The sequence below is a fragment of the Euleptes europaea genome, chromosome 15, assembly GCF_029931775.1.
Source record: "Euleptes europaea isolate rEulEur1 chromosome 15, rEulEur1.hap1, whole genome shotgun sequence".
Lineage (NCBI taxonomy): Eukaryota > Metazoa > Chordata > Lepidosauria > Squamata > Sphaerodactylidae > Euleptes > Euleptes europaea.
Window position 1 is genome coordinate 12208837 of NC_079326.1, and position 19310 is coordinate 12228146.

The 19310-nt window shown below is 42.9% G+C and overlaps 1 protein-coding gene across 1 annotated transcript in view; it reads right to left on the reverse strand.

Moving 5' to 3' along the window:
• The window catches only part of ADCY5 (adenylate cyclase 5), a 288285-nt gene that overhangs the window by 97942 nt on the left and 171033 nt on the right, over window positions 1-19310 (reverse strand). The window contains exon 3 of the mRNA XM_056861373.1: window positions 17059-17180. Coding sequence (XP_056717351.1) covers window positions 17059-17180 — 122 coding nt within the window. The remainder of the gene's footprint in view (window positions 1-17058; window positions 17181-19310) is intronic.

Consider the following 19310-nt stretch of genomic DNA (forward strand, 5'->3'; position numbering starts at 1 on the left):
GGTTCTAAACCAGTGCTTTGAGGCTGTGATCAGGTGGCTAAGGCAGAAGAAGCTGAAGTTCAATCCATACAAGACAGAAGTAATGCTGGTTGGAAAGGCTGATCTTCTAGTGGGACTGGATCCACTCATCTTGGACAGTGTGGAGCTGGCTTTTTCAAAGCAGGTTTAGAACTTGGAAGTGCTCATGGACCCAGCCCTGCTGTTTGAAAAGTAGGTTGATGCAGTGGCCATGAGCGTCTTATATCAGCTGCGACTGGTTCACCTATTCTCAGACTCAGCCAATCGGGCCACAATGATCCACGCTACTATAACCTCACGGCTGGATTACTGTAACGTGCTCTACATTGGGCTGCCCTGGAAGACAACCCAAAAGCTGCAGCTGGTTCAGAATGTGGCAGCCTGATTACTAATGGGGCTAGCCTACGGGAACATATCTTGCCCATTCTGAAATGGCTAGTTGATCCTGTGCACCAGGTACAGTCTTCAGGCTGCCACCTGCTGGTTGTTCTCCCAATTAAGGTGGCCCACCTGGCATTGGCCAGATCCTGGGCCTTTTCAATCATGGCTCCTACTCTGTGGAACAGGCTCTCTGAAGAGGTGAGGCGACCCCCCTCATCGGGAGATCTTCAGGAAGCACTGCAAGTCTTCTTTGTTTGCCAGGGCTTTTGATGGAATATGAAAAGCAGGCATCTTTGATGTGGGGAAGTATTTTGGAATTTTATTTCACTTGCTCTTGATGTGTAATGTTTTAAGCTGCCTTGAGCCAAGGGGAAAGGCAGCGTATAAATATTTTAATAAATAACTACATTTGCCTTTTAAATGGAAAGCGAAGGATCAAGATAGGCCCGTAAATATCTAGTCTAGCATGCTGCCAAGCAGACACCAAATCACATCAGTTCTTGTACAGGCTTGCCTTCTAAGATAACTCTCCGTTCCAGAGGACCAAAGCCTCCATAAGTCTGGATTACCGCAGCTTGTCTTGTTATAAATAAAGCACAATAGAGATACCTTGCAAAACAGTACTGCCCGGAAAAACCGGGTAAGTCTCAGTGCTGAACAGCAAGCAATTCCCACTGAATAACTGGCCTAGTTTCCCCCAAACAATGCACTGAACAAAAATAGAAACCTATTTACATACTGATGCTAATAGCTTTATTTATAGTGCCACGGAACAACCAAGGCCTTGGCTAAGAAGCTGGACACGGCAGAAGCACCTTACCACTTTTTAATGCTCAGAGCTTGGGGAAGTCAGCAGAGCTTTGTTTTTATTTTAGGACAAGACCTGTCTGGCCTGTTAAAAAAAGAAAAGAAAAAAGGACAGAGTTTCCAAAGTGGGTTGCCTAAACTCTTTGAAGAGATGCATCAGGAGAGGAGGGAGATCAAAAAGCAAGACAAGGGGTTGTCCTAGGTTTAAGGAAGCTGGACGGGATTGCAGTGGCAGGAACTGGACAGTGATGAAAAGCAAAGCATGAGACAGAAATAGATCCTTGCTCTTATGCACAGCACAAGGGAACAAGTGTCACATTCATACTCTCTTACAATAGACCCTTCCTTCCCATAGAACGGGATCCTTGCTAGATGTTTACAGGACAGAAGTGACTGCAAAAGATCTGGATAGGCTCCTACAGGGTCTAAATCATTCATGCTGAATTCAGGCAAAAAAGACTGGGATGCAACCAAATTGGATGAGTCATAATTTAGGTCTGCCATCTAACAAATTTTAAACGAGCTTTACCTTTTGAAGTGTGTGCGGTTGTGTCATCAAAATGGGTTTAATAAAACAGTTAAACCTCAGCACTGTGCAATGAGCAATTTTAAAAGGTCACGTTTAAATTACATGCAGCCTGATCCCACTCAGAAATAAGTCCCACAGAATCCAATGGTACTAATTCCCAAGAAAAATGACAGGATTAATACATTTCTTCTCAGAGGATGGGCTAACCCTAGTTAATTTCTTCTGAAGTCACAAGGATGTCTCATATTGAAAATTACTTTCTGAATAGTCAAGGCCTAAAGGCTCCTTAGCACAATGTATTTTAGCATGTACATACAGTAGACAAAAACTGAACTGTGTAAGGGAATACAATTTGTACTATAATCTACTGATGTTAAGGATACATTCCTAGATTACATGAATCTTCTTGCTGGATCAGACTTTCTTAGTCTAAGCTCCAGGCTCTATCTGTTATTTTTCTTGGCATGGATAATATCACACTAAGCTAGACTTTGATGTCCTTTACATTTTTAAAAGTTGGCTTCTTTGTGTGCCTGCTTTAAAGCAAAATCATTTTGGAATGTAAAAGGAATCTGCTAACATTTGGATTTTTTTTTTTGGCCACTGGAATTTGCTGTTTTAAATCAGTACACATTTTACTTGCGAGCACAAACCTTCCAAACATTATAAAAGTCTCTACAGGAAAGCAATGAGCTAAACATCAACCGAGAATAAAGAGAGAAGTGATATCATTAGGCAGTTTCTCTCAGTGAATGAGTTTTAGTTCAAGGTACTTGAAAGTGAAGTAGGTGATTCGTTCTAAAAAGAGCTTCAGAACTACAGACAAAGTGTTGGTTGACATGCTGACCTGCACAGAAATAGAACCTAAGCTAAATTGATGACATAGTGCCTTGTGCTTACCAACCCATAATGTAAAAGATTGAGTGCGTTCCAGCCCCAGCTGTTTCTGCAAATAAATCCACTTCTAATTAGATTTCTTTCTTGTGGCTTGTTCAGGGTGCACTAGGTCTCTTTCCACAGTCTTCATTCCAAAATACATCTATTATGGTAACTTGGACAAGACTACTTAAATAGGAATACTGAGGCAGATTGCAAGGATACTCTATTAGTTATTGGCCTATTCACTAATGGTTCAAGGAGAAATCTCAGCTTGGTACAAGTCTTGGAATCCCACATGGCTCTTTCATCAAGGCTGTCCAAGGGGTTTTGGTGCCCTAGGCAATCTGCCTAGGAGACCCCCCCCCCCCGGCATGAGTGGGGTGGGCACAGAGCTGGATGGGCACAGAGCAGGGCCAGTTCTGGGTTTTGGTGGGCCTTTGGCAGACAGTACACAGGGTCTTCCCAGGCCTCTCTTCTTGCCCACCCAACCACATGCCCCCACTTGCCTGTGCATCATTCTCCTGCCCACTTGCAGCTCTCCCTCCACCACACTTACATAATTAAATCATGAGTACAAATTATACAATAACAGAGAAATGCTTTCCCAATATTATCTAAAAAAATTGACAAGAGAAAAGTTTGGCCAAATTTCAATATTAACAATGGAAAATATCCACCTTACCATTTTAACCATCATTTCCAATTCTCAATATCACAGAATTCCAAATTCTCATAGCCCTCTCTGAATCTTGTGATTTTTGCAGTAAGGTTCATTTTAAGAACTTATACATTTCTTTTACTTTGTTTAGCCAGTCTTTCTTTAGTGGTCTAAATTTCAGTTTCCAGACTTTGGCAAAAACCAGCCTTGCTGCCGTCAATAAATATAAAGCAACAGTCTGATATTGTTTCAGAATAGATGCTGTGCAGTTAAGCAAAGTGAGTTCAATCATTTTTGCCACATTCATTTGAAAAGCAACTGACACTGACCTAATTACTGTCTCCCAAAAGGACTTTGCTTTGTCATAGGGCTATGACATGTGCAAGAAAACAAAACAAAACAAAACAAAACCCTAGCATTTGGCTGTCCGTAAAACCAACAGTGATCACTGAAGACAGCTTAAGGAGAAAAAATGATTTGCAGGAGATCCTTCTGGGCAATCCTTCCCTGCAAGTGCTCCTCACATTCACATCATCTTAATAAACAGGGTGTAACTGTCACCTGCTGAGGCCTCGAACTGGTTGCCTGATCTCTGATTGGTGGTCAGGTCCCCTGGGGTATTCGTCTTGGCCACGCCGGTCAACAGGTATAGAGTGTCAAAGTCAGGGCTGCCACCAGATTGATCCTTGCCACCTTCCTGCCCCAGCTTCCTTACACCGGTGTGTCTTCCAGAGTTGGGGAGGCTGTCACTATGCCCTCCTAGGGTGCTTGGGGGAATGGCTCTTCCTGTCGCACAGTCCCCTTGCTGGTGCACCTCCTCTGGGGTTCTGGGGCTTTGAGCTCCCTCCAGACCCTCTGGCCCACCGCCACGAGCCCTTTCCCTCTTGCCTTCCAGCGGCTCTCTGTTCTCTTCTCAGGGGTTGAGGGCTCCTCTGCCTTCTTGGCTGTTCTTTGCTCCAGCAGCCCATGCCCGCCCTGCCAGAGTTCCCAAGCTACCTCACCAGCTGCAGCTCTCCCCTTCAGCCCAACCTCTCCTCCTTGCAGTTGAATGCTGCCACTGGAATCTGCCAGCGTCGCGTCTGTTCATCCCAGTTCTTCGCAATACCCCCTCCACGTGGTCTGCCTGCCTATACATATTATCTGACAACTCCTCGTCTCTGTAGAGCTTTTTGCTTGGCTAGATTGAATGCTAACCCTTCTATGGTAATGCAGGGCAGAATCCTGAATATACCATACTCAGACAGGATCTGCCCTTGCTCTTCTGGCTCTATTGACTCATTAGCCCATGCCCTTTTGGAAGGCCGCTTTTACGAGGAACTTCGATCGCGCTATATTTTCCCCTTTCTTAATATACAAATCCAATGCCTCTGTGACTGACATAATGCCTTTTTTACTAAGCGATAGGGACCCCAAGGCTACATTGTCAGTGGCAAGATTTGTTTCAGTCCTTATATCCCTCCAACACTAGATATATGCTGCTCAAGATCAATTGATCAAGGAGCTTCTAAGGGATAAAGGGGGGGGGGAAAGGAAAGGAATCTGCCAGCAGCCCTGGCATTGCTTCAACCCCCACCTCTTCCTCCCCTCTCACTGGCTCCTGGCCTCCTTTTACTTGTGTGGCTGATGGTGGAGGCCTTGCCCTCTCAATGGCGCCCCTCTTGCCTCAGCTGTGTTTTCTTCCGGCCAGGTCATCAGTAGTGCCCCAATGCTGCCAGGCCCTGTGAGACTATCCCAAGGGCCACACAGGGGTTCAGGAATACACATTTGCAGACAATGGCTTGGATCTCACAGAGCATTTCTGCAGGAGGAAAGAGGGACATTTCCACTGATTCCACCTTCCTGCTACAGCCCTCTGACTCCTCTCTATTGCTTGAGGGTCCCTTGTCCCCCAGGAGCACCATCCCACGAGGCATTTTGGGCTGCAGCAGCAGTGGGGAGGTAAGTTGTGCTTTGAGAACAGAAGTCCCTTTCATTTGTGGAAATCCTCCATGTGATCCAAACCATAGTGTGTAGTTCCTCACTCAGATATGTAACTCCACTGTTCTCCTCATCCACCTACGGCATCATCTTCCTCTTTAACATTAATGTGGTCTTTTTTGCCAGTATTTGCAGAAAACTGGTCCAGGCTCTGCCTCAGACTGCCTTTGTTTAGGCATTAGGGAGGAATCCCAGGTTTTTCACAAAAGAGGAGTTGAATGTGTGCATCCCGTGGTACTATACACAAAGCCAAGCCTGGAGTCTGGCACAAGATTAGGAGCTGTCTGTCATGGCTGAGCCAGGTCCAGGGGACACAGATGACGCCTCTGATGAAGAGACAGTCAGCAGCCCTGGCTTCTCTACACAGCCAGGAGCTGAGGTGGCACAGGAAGAAGCAGCCCCTATGGAGCCAGACCCAAACCCAAACCCATAGCCAGGAACCAGTGCAGCGACGCCTCAGCCTTCCAGCTGCAGAAAGCCAGCTGCCTGTCTGCTCACCCCCCACCCCTCGTCACCAGAGCCTCAGGAATGGCGCAGGAGGCGAACATGTAGGATCTTACAGGATCAGAGACTGGCAGCTAGGTACCGACCCAGTACCTAGCTGCGACAGCCCTCTATTGCTTGAGGGTCCCCTGTCCCCCAGGAGCTGGCAGCTAGGTACTGACCCAGCACAGACAGTGGGGATGAGTGTTTGCAGGATCAGGTCTGAGGTGGCTGGCAGGTGCATGGCGTTACAGGCTGCCTGAGTGGTCTGCTGTTGATAAGCAGCTGGAAAGAGCATAGCTGTGTGGAAGCAACACGTCTATCGACTCCTGACCTGACTGTGAACTGTTTGCTTTGTCTGACCTTGGCTTGAACCCTTGGACTTGGCTTTTGGATTACCTTTGGACTTGGCTCTGTGAGGTTTGGAACGATTTGGTGCGCGTGTGCGCTGGGGGATCACGACACTGTCAGCATCTCAATTTTAAATTCAGATTTCTATCTATCATTGTGATAAACTATAAAATTTGGAGTTCTGTCTGCTAACACTGCAGACAATCATGGAACTCTGGACCTTACTACATTTTCAGGAAAATATTCCTAGAAAGATGATAAATATCCCATTTTATATGCAAAGACAACCAATGACCTATTGACATGATCCAGGGGAGTTATTTTTGCTCTCAGCCTTAAACATATTCTGCTGACATGGTTTTAAGTAACCTATGGGTATGGTGACCCCTGGCTGCTATTGATGGGGCTATTAGAAGGAATGCAGGAACCGGCCAGGCCTGCCTCCTCCCACACGCACTGTGCCCGGATCTATCTCAGCTGTAATTCCCTCCCGCAAGGAACATTTTATCTTGAACTCTGTCATTTGTATAACATTTTTAGTCCTGTGAGCTGCTTTGGGAATCAATTTCAGCATAATATACACAACACTGTAAAGAGAATTCTATTTAAGCAGCCTACAGCCCAAGGGTTTGCTGTTTAATATTTGCTGCTGGAAAGCAAGCTCTTACCTACACCGGAAGATTGGCCATATTGGTGGGACTCATCCATATGCAAGTGTTAGTTCTGAAAAGAATATGGAGCACTGCTGTTGGGAATAATCATTGTCTTCCAGAAGGGGAAAAGGTAGCTGGAACAACACTATTTCATAGAAGTTTACATATTTTGTTCCATAACTGACATGAAATCCACTCTCTTTTTTACAAAGCAGATGAATGGGACAGTTTAAAAAAAGAACTTTTAATGGTTTTATTTTGTTATGCACGTTGGGCCCCAGGCATCTAGCCAAAAGGTCCATCTATAACTATTTCAAATAAATAAATATATATATTAATACTGGAGAAACATCATGCTAATGTTGATTCTTTGCATGGAAATTCTAGCTAAATTATGAACAGTAGCAGCAAGAGGTTACATTTGGAACAGTTGAAGATCTCCAGGGAGAGTCTCTTCACACACATTTCAGACTTCATACAGATTTGTTTAATTTTTAAGGACAAGAACACCAAATAATCTTATGCTTAGCTTCAAGCAATTTGCATTAAAAATGCATATGAAAAAGCCCAGATGAATTATGAAGTGAAAACAACCCGTTGCCTCACCACGTCTTGATGAAGCTAACCAATGTGGTGTGGGCTTGTATTTTTAAAAGTTTTTTTTATAAAAGCTTGGATCTCCACAGGCTGAAAATTACTGCGGTGGGATTCCAACCTGTGGAGCATGAGTTTCTCGCCTCTCCCTTCCTGTTGAAACCAAAATGCACCAGGAAATCCATCTCAAGGGAATTGGGGGGTGGGACCCCAGAACAGAATAAGGGCTGCTGAAAGGCCACTTAAGGAGGAGGGAAATAGGCAAAAATCACTCCCCCTTGCATCTCTGGAGCCATTCAAAAATTTATCCATACATGGCTGGTTAGGTACATAAGATTAGGGTTATGGGTTGTTTGCTCTGGCTTGGATGGTATTGGAAAGCAGGCTTTGCCCCACTTCCCAGACAGCACTGAGGTGCTTCTGTGCACCTCCAGGATTCTCCCTGTCTTTTCTGTGATCTTTCCCAAACCTGCTTTGCTGCAAAGTTTTGGGAAAGAATGCAACAAAACTGGGCTGGCACGAGGGTTGCCAGGCCACAGCTGGCAACCCCTTGGAGCATTTAGGAGAGCAGGTACTGGCTCACTGGGACCCCACCAGCACATCGACGACACTTCCGGTGAAAAACCAGAAGTAACACCATGGTAAAAGCAAACAGATTTTTTCCCCAGACACTAGAGCATCCCATGGTGCCACTTGCACTTTTCAGCAGAAGTGTACGCACACCTATGCACACAGCCTTATACTGAATCAGAGAATCAGCCTATCAAAGTCGCAACTGCCTACTCAGACTGGCAGCATCTCTCCAGGGTCTCAGGCAGAGCTGTTTCACATTGCCTACTACCTGATACTTTTACTGGAGATTCTGGGGATTGGACCTTCTACATGCCAAGCAGATACTCTACCACAGAGTATGCTCCCCCATTCACCCCCCCCCCAATTTCTTCCTGGCAGTGCTTCAGGTGCCATCGCCTCTGCCCCACTGAAAGCTTTCTTGAGGAACAAATGAAGCCTTTGGATAATGCTGGTCATTTCTGATGCGTTTCAGCAATATAACATTCCATTTAGACATCTTCAACTGCACAATTCATGTTGTTTACCTAGAAAAGCAGGCTGTTGGATCCTGAAAACTCCATTCCTCACTTGGGTTTTTGACAATGACCTTTATGTTTCACACAGAGAGACGTGGGAAAGATAAATTCATCCTGCAAGGTTATTTTTGTTCCTATTGTACTTTCTCTCACAGAGCGACTCACTGTGAGTGGGAATAAACCTTCGATAAACAACGATAACTCCGTCACTAGAGTGTATATAAATTGACTGTCACTTCTCCATGCACAGAGAGTATGAGACTGGACAGGAAATATTCTGTGCCAAACATGATAAGAAAATGTCAGTCACAGGCAAATTAGCCCCAGAACTAAATCCTCATTGCTTTAATCCAGAGGTCTGCGTGAGGTCTCTTGAGTGCTTGCATGTACACTCATATGGTAAGTGATGTCTCCGAGTATGCAAAGCAATTAATGAATGGTAGGGAAGCTATATTTTATACCCATATGCAAGTTAGCGTTCCCATGACTGCAATAAATTGTAATTCAAAGTATATAAGTATAAAGATAAACCAAGACCACTTCTGTTATCTTTTAGGTACAAAAGTACACCTGAAGCAGGACTGTACAACCTACTCAGTTAAAGGCAGTTTCCAGCAGCACACCTGCCCAGGAGTTGAGAACCACTTCTCCTCCTGCAATCCCAAGCAGGCAGCAAAAAGAAGTGAAGCCCTTGGTGGGCTACAGGGCTGGGGTGTGGTTTTCAGTTTGGTGGGTATACCAGCTTGTTTATTTACTTTGTTTATGGTTTGCCTTTCTCACCAAAGCGGATTAAGCAATTAAAATGTAGGCATAATTTAGATGGCCCTGACCTGAATGGCCAAGGGTAACCTGATCTCATCAGATCTTGGAGGAAAAAAGATGGCCACTGAGCGGCAGTAACGTCTAGAATGCCTCCTTAATCTTTTATATTTTCCTTTAAAAAAAAGAAGAAGCTGTCGAGGATTGAGCTGTGTGAACTAATTATAAGGCATTATATGTACTCACCAGTCAAGACTGAAAATATTTTGCCTCTTAAAAGGAATACTGTTATATCTGTTTGCTCCGTCTGTTTTTCTCAACTGTGGGAGAGGAGATGTCATCATAGCCTAGAGGAGTGATATTTTCATCCTTTTTCTGGAGATGGCTGGACATGGTAATTGGCCTTTTGATAAGACCTGGATGGGACCTTGACAAGTTTTTGATATGTTTGGCTGGAGAGCACGGTTGGTTTTGGACTATAGAACTCTTAACCAAGACTGTGGTCACCTGTTGGCTGTTAATAGTAGCTTGTCTCACTATAAGGTAATAAGTATAGTACAGTACCTACTATAGTGGCAGGTGTTCTGTTTCTCTATTCTACACTGCTACAAATGAACAGCTCTTAACTTGTGAGTTGATAACTGAGTTAAGTGGCCTTACCTTTGTGGTGTTATTATTGTTGAACTGGAGTACTGCCTGAAATTTTACTAATTAGGTTCACAGGAGCTATTTATCACCCTGTGATCTTTTGTAATAAGAACAAACAGCCTGTGACCTAGAAGATCTTATGTCGCCCCAACTTGTAAACAGTCTAAAATCAATGATTTTTTTACTACGAGCAGCAATGCTTGTTATGCAATTCCTACCGCTAATCGATTTTCTCCATTGGCTAATCTTCCACCTGATAACCACTGTAATGATGAGTTGGGAGTCTTAATTACTTTGGAGCAAGAAGAGGAAAAAGCTAGACATGCAGCTAACATTACAAGTGATTATCCTCAGCTGGTTGCAAAAACAGTCGCTCTTGTCTTTGAAAGCTTAAGTGAAACTGAATCTAAACTCGATCATCTCTCTCAACTACTTTCAAGACACATAGGGAAAGAACATACCAACTCTGACTCCTCTAGGCCTTTTCCTCAATAGCAAACCTCTGACATTTACAGGGCCAGGAGAAAATTGACGAATGGGCGGATGCAGGAATATATCAAGAACTTACATTACCATCTGAATTTACAGCCCTGTGAAGTTTGCCTCACCATCTGCAGGTACAGAGGTGCGATTCCTCCTTGGAACTCTAAACGTCAGATAGATTGTCACTTAAGAGCTCTTTTCAGCAAGCTTGTTTCTTCAATTGATTTAGCTACAACAGAACCCTTAAACACCTTCCAGGCACAAATGATTATGCTTTCATTTGGTAGCTCTAAAATTCCCACACTTTTGTTGTGCCAGAAATCACTTTTGCACACTAAAGGAATATTCCCAGTTTGAGTGTTTGAAAACACAAACATAACTTCTTTGTTGCTAAAATCCCTTTCGATCAAATCCCTATCAGATATGGAGAGCATTTCTGATGACAAGCAGAAAGATGTCCCACAGCATGATTTGATGGATTGGGCTGATTTGTCAGATAGTCCCAACATGAATCTTGTTCATATTCCCCAGAAAATTCGACCGAAGAAGATTTACTAAACTCCTTCTCAGCCCTCCCATCTGTAGCTTACCAACAGATTGGAACAGCTAAGACTTAAACTGATGAATATTAAGAACGTTCCACAGGCAAAAGGGATAGCCTCGCTGGGTGGAGTGCTCTGCCTCTCAGGAAAGGGAATTTCTGGGATTGACTGGCCTGCATTATGGAAACTTTGTCTTCTCGATATTCAAATGCACAAGTTATTGTATGCGGTGCTTTTAATGCCAGAATCGGGTCAAGTGACTTAGATTCAAGAGCTGATGTAAATGCTCAGATTGCTACCCACGCCACATTCTTGGAACGTCCCTCAAAAGATGTGGTTATTAATAAGGCTGGACTTAGATTTTTAGAACTGCTTTCATTATTTAATTTGCATGTTTTGCATGGCATCATGTATGATACAACTGGTGGTACTTTTTCTTATTTATCTACCTGCCGAGCAAGTATGATTGACTATATTGCTTTGTCACCTGCTTTATTGAACTCAGTGTATAATTTTGAGGTTGGTGATTATCCATGGAGTGACCACTGCCCATTGAGATAAGTATTAAACACCACTGCTAACCTCATGTTGGAACCTATACCCAACCTTACAAGAGACACTGTCTCTGGTTGTAGGAGGCTTAAATGGTCTGAACAACTACATAATAAATTATCCCAAGCCTTTACTACTCCAGAAATGGAGTCGCAACTCCTGGCTCTTTTGCAGTCGGACAATGACACTTTCAAATATTTTGAGGTTACAGTCAGTCAGCTCAAACCTACACTCTTAATAATAGACAAACAAATGCCATTCCACATTCAAATAGTGGCTGGTATGATCAGACTCTTAAAAAAATCTAACTACCTGTATAAGACAGGCAAGACATAGTAAAGACGGAACATTGATGCTTCAGCTGCTTCAACTTAGGGTGCAATACAAAAAGTTATTTAGACAAAAGAAATCTGAGTATACTAAATATCTATGTAGAAATCCGTAGGAGATTGAAACTGGTGAGGATCACACCCGGCATCAACACATCGGGCAGGCTTTCTGTGCCTAGGAACAGCAGGACTCTCTAAATCTAAGACTTTTATTGTCATGATGTCTGTGACCAGAACTGTTCAAAGTTGTTCCGCAGTTGCTTTGTACTCTCCCTTGCAGAAGCAAGAAGAAACTCTGCTTGATGGAACTGTAGATTACTTTTTTGAAAAGCTATGTTTAATGTGTCCAGATGACCAAACACAAGCAGCAGTAACTGTAGCATGAAGTAAGTAGCAAATCTCAACAAGCTTTGTCCATATCCATCTGCTTTTGCCCCAGGATCTCCTCTCTCCTCAGAAAATTCCATGCTGGCCATAATTAGACAAGGAATAGAGAATAAAACTGCTGCTATCATACTGCCCTTGTACAAATCTATGGTGAGGCCACATTTGAAATACTGTGTACTGTTCTGGTCACCACACCTAAAAAAGAATATTGCAGAGCTTGAGAAGGAGCAAAAAAGAACCACCAAAGTGATCAGGGGGCTAGAGCAACTGCCCTATGAGGAGCTGTTAAAACATTTAGGGCTGTTTAGCTTTGAAAGAAGGCCGTTAAGGGGAGACATGACAGAGGTATATAAAATTATGCATGGTATGGAGTAGACAGGGAGAAGCTTTTCTCCCTCTCTCATAATACTAGAATGCAGGGTTATTGGCCTCCTTTTAAAGCTGGTTATTGGTATACATGATATTCACAAATAGAGCTTAAATCCAAGATTAGAGAGTCTGCTCTGATTCTGGAAACCTTATTTCAAAAACCCATTGAAGTGCCACATAGATAAAAGGATGGAGTCATCAACACTGGTTATTTTAATTTAAAGCTGCAGGCTACAATGTAGAGACCAACTATGTGGTGTGGTATTTGGATTTCAGCTGATTAATTTTCAATTAATTTGATGAGACTGAACCAGCCAGTCAAAGTACTTCTGTTTAAACTGACTATGGAGTGATGTGTTACTTCACTGGGACTAAGCCCTTTCAGAGGCCAGCTCACTGGTTTTAGTACTTTGTAGACAGCAAATTAAGCTAATCAGATTAACCACACATGGAATCACCACAGCCAAGGCAGGAAAATGTCAAGTCCCATGTCAGCTCAGGGAATCATAAGAGTTAAAAAATTCTTTTCTACCTCTCCTCTGGATTGTGCATTTAAGTTAAGAAAACTGCTCTCTCTTCTATAGTGGTTCGATTGCATGATGAAAGCCAATTATGAATCCAGATAAATGAAATTTATGGAAACGCTTATGGCAGTAAAATCGAAATATCGAAATTTGGAAATATCAAATACTCAGACCTAATGAATGACCAGGGCAAAATCAAAACTTTGCAAGAAATGCAGGAAAGCACTCCTAATTTGAGCTGGTTTACCTATCACCAGCTAATATCAAGACTAAAGGAGGACTGTATAATAAGAGGAAAACTAAAGGAAGAGACCGACTTTGAAAAGCTGATAAATAAATCGAGAGACCATCTCCTAGGTAAAATTTACAAACTATTATTGACATACGACACCGAAACAGAGCAGGTAAAAACATGGCAAATTAAATGGATGGAGAACCTCAGCGAAAACATACTTCTAAAAGATTGGGAATACCTGTGCCAAAAAGGTCTGAAATTTACTCTCTGCCAAAGCATCCAAGAGAGCTGGCTTAAAATTTTCCATAGGTGGTACATAACCCCAAGCGATATTCAGAATATGAACAAATCATCTTCCGGATTATGCTGGAAGTGCCATAAATCTAGGGGCACCTTCTATCATTGTTGGTGGACTTGCAAAAGGATTCAAATTTTTTGGAAAGAAGTGCACAAATATATTGAGATAATTCTGAAACAACATATTGATTTTGACCCAAAATTATTCCTTTTAAACAAAGTCCCTGACACTATTAAAAATTACTATCATGATATGATTAAATATCTAATAACTGCAGCAAGGACAACACTAGCAGTTACCTGGAAGACGGAGACCATACCAGATGTGCAAACTTGGCTAGAAAAATCATTGGATTATATTAAAATGGTGAAACTGACAGACTATTTGACAGACAAAACACAAGAACATCATCAAGAAAAATGGAAGCCCTTCTATAAGTTTATTGCAACAACTCTCTAAGAGAAAGATAAAAAAAGAACATTCTAATTGCTAGCAAATATATAAAAATGAGATTGAGTTACTGTTAACATACAAGGCATATTCAATTCACAAGTCAAGGCACATGCCAAACATATACTGGCCTAGACTATCTAATAATTTTAAGAGTTTAAGAGAAAGCTCTGAACTGGTATAGTTACAAATATAGCTATAAATATAGACCTAAATATTAAGACTAGTTGTGTGACAGGTTGGATTTTTCCCATTCCCCAGCCCTGTCTTCTTTTTTTATGTTATTATTTTATGTATTGAATGCATATATACAGATATATATTTAGCAATTCTGTTCATTTCTTTTGAAAACGAATAAAAAGATTATAAAAAAAAGATAAATGAAACTTACACTCCCCTCTGCTTGTGTTATAACCCCTCCGCCATCCACAGATCAGTTAACACTAATTGTTATACATTTGAGAAGATCACATGAATGGTTCCAAAAATATAAACAGCCAAAAATTATGAAACAGCAAATAGTAATTAACGACATGAGCAAACTGGACAGACTTCATCTAATATCCAAAATTATAATATGGAAGGCACCAGGCCAACACATGCAGTGAGGGTTCCATAATTAGGGTTCCCTTCCCCTTAACTTAGAAACAGGGCATTACAAGAAGGGCCTCTCATGAATTCTCAGCTAACAGACAAGGTTCATATGGAAGAAGGAGATCCCTAAGAGATCCTAGTCCCAGTGAGTTTTAAGGATTTATAGGTCAAAACCAGACCTCATCCACAAATTGGGAACCTTTAGGTACAGGTGAAATATGATCATTATGAGTCCAGGTAACCACCTAGTTTTTCTATTTTTTAATGGCAGAAGCTTCTAAAGATTATCTAGAGGCAGCCCCACATACAGTGCATGGCTTTGATCAAAGCATGGGTATCTTTGGAATGGTCACTTTTTGCATGGGTATCTTTAGAATGGTCACCACACATAGTCTCCCCATTTCTGTCTCAAAAGGCTGCAGCAGGGCAGAAGGGACCGGGCACAACAGGAGGGTTATCTTTCAAACTTACATCATCGTGAGAAATACGTGTTTGTTGTTGCTTTGGAATTTTAAAGATACCTTGCAGTTATTAATTATTACAGTAATTAGTTATAATGACAAGAGGAAGCCCATGGCTGCTTGTGCTTGTGACAGACTCCAGCCCCTGACCTTCCCCCAGCTGTCAACTCCCACTGTCTTGGAGTCTCGGCTCAGTGTGCTGAGGCTGCCTAAAGACCTTACCTTTTTTCCTTTTCCATTGGGATAGATTTGGGTAGCTTTCCACCACCTGAAGATTATTTTGGATGGGTCAGTACCAGGCCAGGAGCCCCCAACGTGGTGTCTATGGGTGCCATGGCAGAAACCTTTCCAGGAGCTCACCATGTGTTTGTAGAAAGTGAGTGGGGCCAGGTGGTGCTTTTGCCCAGCAGGGCTTCTGATTGGCTGTGCATATTTTTTAAAAAAATGCTTTGGTGGCAGCTGCCACCACAACATAAGCATCTGTACTTTTGTGACTGAAAAAAGCTCTGCATAAGCAAGAAAATTATTTTAAATAATCTGCTCATTTTAAAAGGCAGAGAATCATGGAGAACTTCATTTCCTGATATTTTGTGGGCGGCTCCACTTCCAGCAGCAGCCACTTTGTGGCTGCCTTCACCTCTTGGGGCACAATTCCAAGGCTGCCTGCAGGATCAAAACATTTGGGGACACAGGCAATCTCTGATCAGCGTGTTAACCCTCTGTTGAAAATGTGTGCATGCACATGTAGGAGTGAGAAAGGTTCAGTCTCACCTTCCCCCAGCTTCCCTTTCTCTATACCAGAGGTATCCAATTCAGCACTGGTTTCCTGCTAAATGTTTAACCAAACAAGCCAAGGCTCATGGGTGAGACCTATTCCCCGAAAACCAGTCCCCAAAAGCCAGGAATCAGGGTTTTAAAAAGCCTTATTAGAAAGCACAGATGTTCGAGAACAATTTATAAGCAAGTAGAAAAAGAAAAGGTAGCTAATCTTACAGGCAGCCCATTCCTGAAGGGCCCCCCAAAACTCCTTAGGAGTTGGCATGACCCCATGCTGGCATAGGTGCCACCTTATCATGGAATAAAGTGGCATCTACAGAGGCATAGGGGCAAACACGCCAGTGTCCAGAAGCCGCTGGCCCCTGCCACCGGTGTGGGAAAGAGTTCATGGAGGTGGAGCTGCCTTTAGGCAGCTTCTATAGCCCTTTCGCCCCAGGATCGCTCCCCTTGAGCGGCGGCAGGGCTGAGCCACCTTTTTTGGTGGTGAAGCCCCGCTTAGTGCTATGGGGCATTTCCCCATTTCTTCATTATTTTATTTTTTAAATGTCTTTTTTTCTCTCTCCACAGCGACTGAGAAACCTCTGAAGAGGTGGTGCAGCCCCACCCCTTCAGGATTGCACTCATAGAATGTTTATACCTCCTTTTTTAAGGGATAGGTCCACCCTTGTCAGAAAGCTTATTTACAGTGCAATCTCATGCAGAGTTACACCAGTCTTTGATTTCCATGGGTTTAGAGTGGAGTAATTCTGTACATCCCTGACCTGAATGGCCCAGGCTCGCCCTCTTTGATTAGATCTCAGAAGCTAAGCAAGGTTGGCCCTGGTTAGTATTTGGATGAGAGACAACCAAGGGAGTCCAGGGTCGCTATGCAGAGGCAAGCAATGTCAAACCACCTCTGAATGTCTCTTGCCTTGAAAACCCTACAGGCTCGCTATAATTTGGCTGTGACGTGATGGCGGATTCCACCACCAACTCCTTACAGGACCATACCATGAGGCTTACCCATTGTGGTGGATGGAATTAGACATCTGACACACAACTGCACCAGTGCTTACATCCCATTTTGAGGCATTACATCCCATTTTGAGGCATAAACAGTGCAGGGCAAAAGGAAAACAAAACATTTTGGTCATAATATTCCACTTATGTCTTTTTTCTGTTGTTGTTGTTTTTTAACAAAAATACAATGGACTGTGTCATGGGTGCATCCCACTCCTATGATCTACACTTACCTGACATTGTCATGCTTCTGGATGTAAATTTTATGAAACATCATATCTTCTTTTTTGGCATTAATGTCGGCTTTCATCTCCATGGCAACATGACGAGGAAGTACAGAGAGCAGGAGGCGCTCCTGTGGTATGAGACAGATTAATTAATTAAAATACCTGCTATCTATTTAATAACACAAATGCACATCTCTTTGCATCTCACGTGAGGAAAAAGAAGCCATTAGCTCTGAGGTACATAAACAGAACGAAAGATATTTCCCAGGATCTTATTCCACTCCATAATTAAACATCAGATGATATCGCAATCGCCTTCTGTAGTTTCAATTTAACTGCAATTAGCTAACATCCCAAATGTAGTTGTTCTGACAGAGGCTGGCAACACAGAATGGAAGCATAGTGTCACATTGTTCTTTGCAATTTCATGATGCCACACACATAACCAAGACTTACACTAGAATTCAATCAGGCTCCATCCAGTTTGCAATAAGTTGCAAAACTCAATGTGCTTAGAGTTAAACTAGAAGTCACAATGGCCACAGGTCCAACCTGTGACTACCAGCACCAATTTATTAGGAGAATTTAGCCATTTTAAAGGTGCTGTGGTGTGGTGGCACTATACGATTTTGTTTCAAGGGCTAAAGCAGCCCTCCACCCTGCTGCTTTGCCATTTGAAGAGGTGCCGGAGGAGGAAACAAGATTGCATGTTGCTGCTGTGCCACAGTGGGTTGGACCCATGCCTACCATAACATCTAGTTTGGCTCTTAGACTACAGTCTGCATAGGATTGCACTGGTAGTCATAGAGCAAACTAGAGACACAGTAGATGTAATTCTGAGTGCTGCTCAGGATCTGAGCCCTTTCAGGCATTCGGTTTTGGTGTTTCCTATGTGTAATGAGAATACATGTCACCCATGATCATTCCAATGTTTCCATTTTACATTAATAGGGCAATGTGTCAAAATGTATATTCTCAAAAATCCAGTGTTCTCTTCATATACAACAAAGCTGGAATACCTATTCCTAATCCTTATTCCTTTCCTATTCACAAAAAATGGTAACCATGCATATTTAGAAAACTGCAGTGGTACATACTGCCATCACATGTGGTTGGAGAACAAAAATAAAAATTTTCAAATGGGCTATAGTGTGAGATCTAAGGGTTTTTAAGCCAGTAGGGAACAGTAACTATACCATATCATCTCAGCATATATATGTAACTGGAAAGTTGATCCAAAAGTCCAATGTGGTCACCTTTGATTTAAAAAAAGAAACATCTACAAATGGTAGGAGTAGTCAAAAGAAGTTGAAAGGGGAAGCATATAGGAGGAAATCTCTTGGAAGTTATTTAAAACGACAATAATTAAAGCCCAGGTTCAACGTATGTCAAGAATAAAGGTAAATGTCCCCTGTGCAAGCACTGGGTCATTCCTGACCCATGGGGTGATGTCACATCCCGAAGTTTACTAGGCAGACTTTGTTTATGGGGTGGTTTGCCAGTGCCTTCCCCAGTCATCTTCCCTTTACCCCCAGCTAGCTGGGTACTCATTTGACCGACCTCGGATGGATGGAAGGCTGAGTCAACTTTGAGCCGGCTACCTGAAACCAACTTCCGTCAGGATCGAACTCAGGTCGTGAGCAGAGCTTGGACTGCAGTACTGCAGCTTACCACTCTGCACCACGGGGCTCCTGTATCAAGAGTACAAAAGTATAAGATGATGCCAGCATGGTTAATGAGAGATCTCAGAAAGGTTACAAAACATAACTGGAGCAACCGTGTTCCTCTGCTGCTTGTTCCTAGCAACTAGTATTCAGAGGTTCCATTTAAATCATGACTACTAGGAGAGGGCCCTCACCTGAATGGCCCAGGCAAGCCTGATCTCAGGAAATCTTGGAAGCTAAGCAGGGTCAGCCCTAGTTAGTACTTGGATGGGAGACCAAGGGCACTACACAGAGGCAGGCAATGGCAAACCACCTCTGGTTGTCTCTTGCCTTGAAAACCCTATAGGGTCACTGTAAATTGTCTGTGACTTGACAGCATTTTACACGCACAGTAAGAGAGGCTTCCATGGGCAAAGCTGGAATGGAGCAGATAGGAGTTGGGTGGAGCTGATGCAAGAATGGGTGAGACTTGTGGCACCTCTATTTTTGGAGGCACAAGCTTCCCCTTCTTCCATGATTTTTACTGTACAGCATAGATGCAAAAGTAATTCCCCCAAGACACTGTCACAGTCTAGTGTAACTGGAGTCCTATAA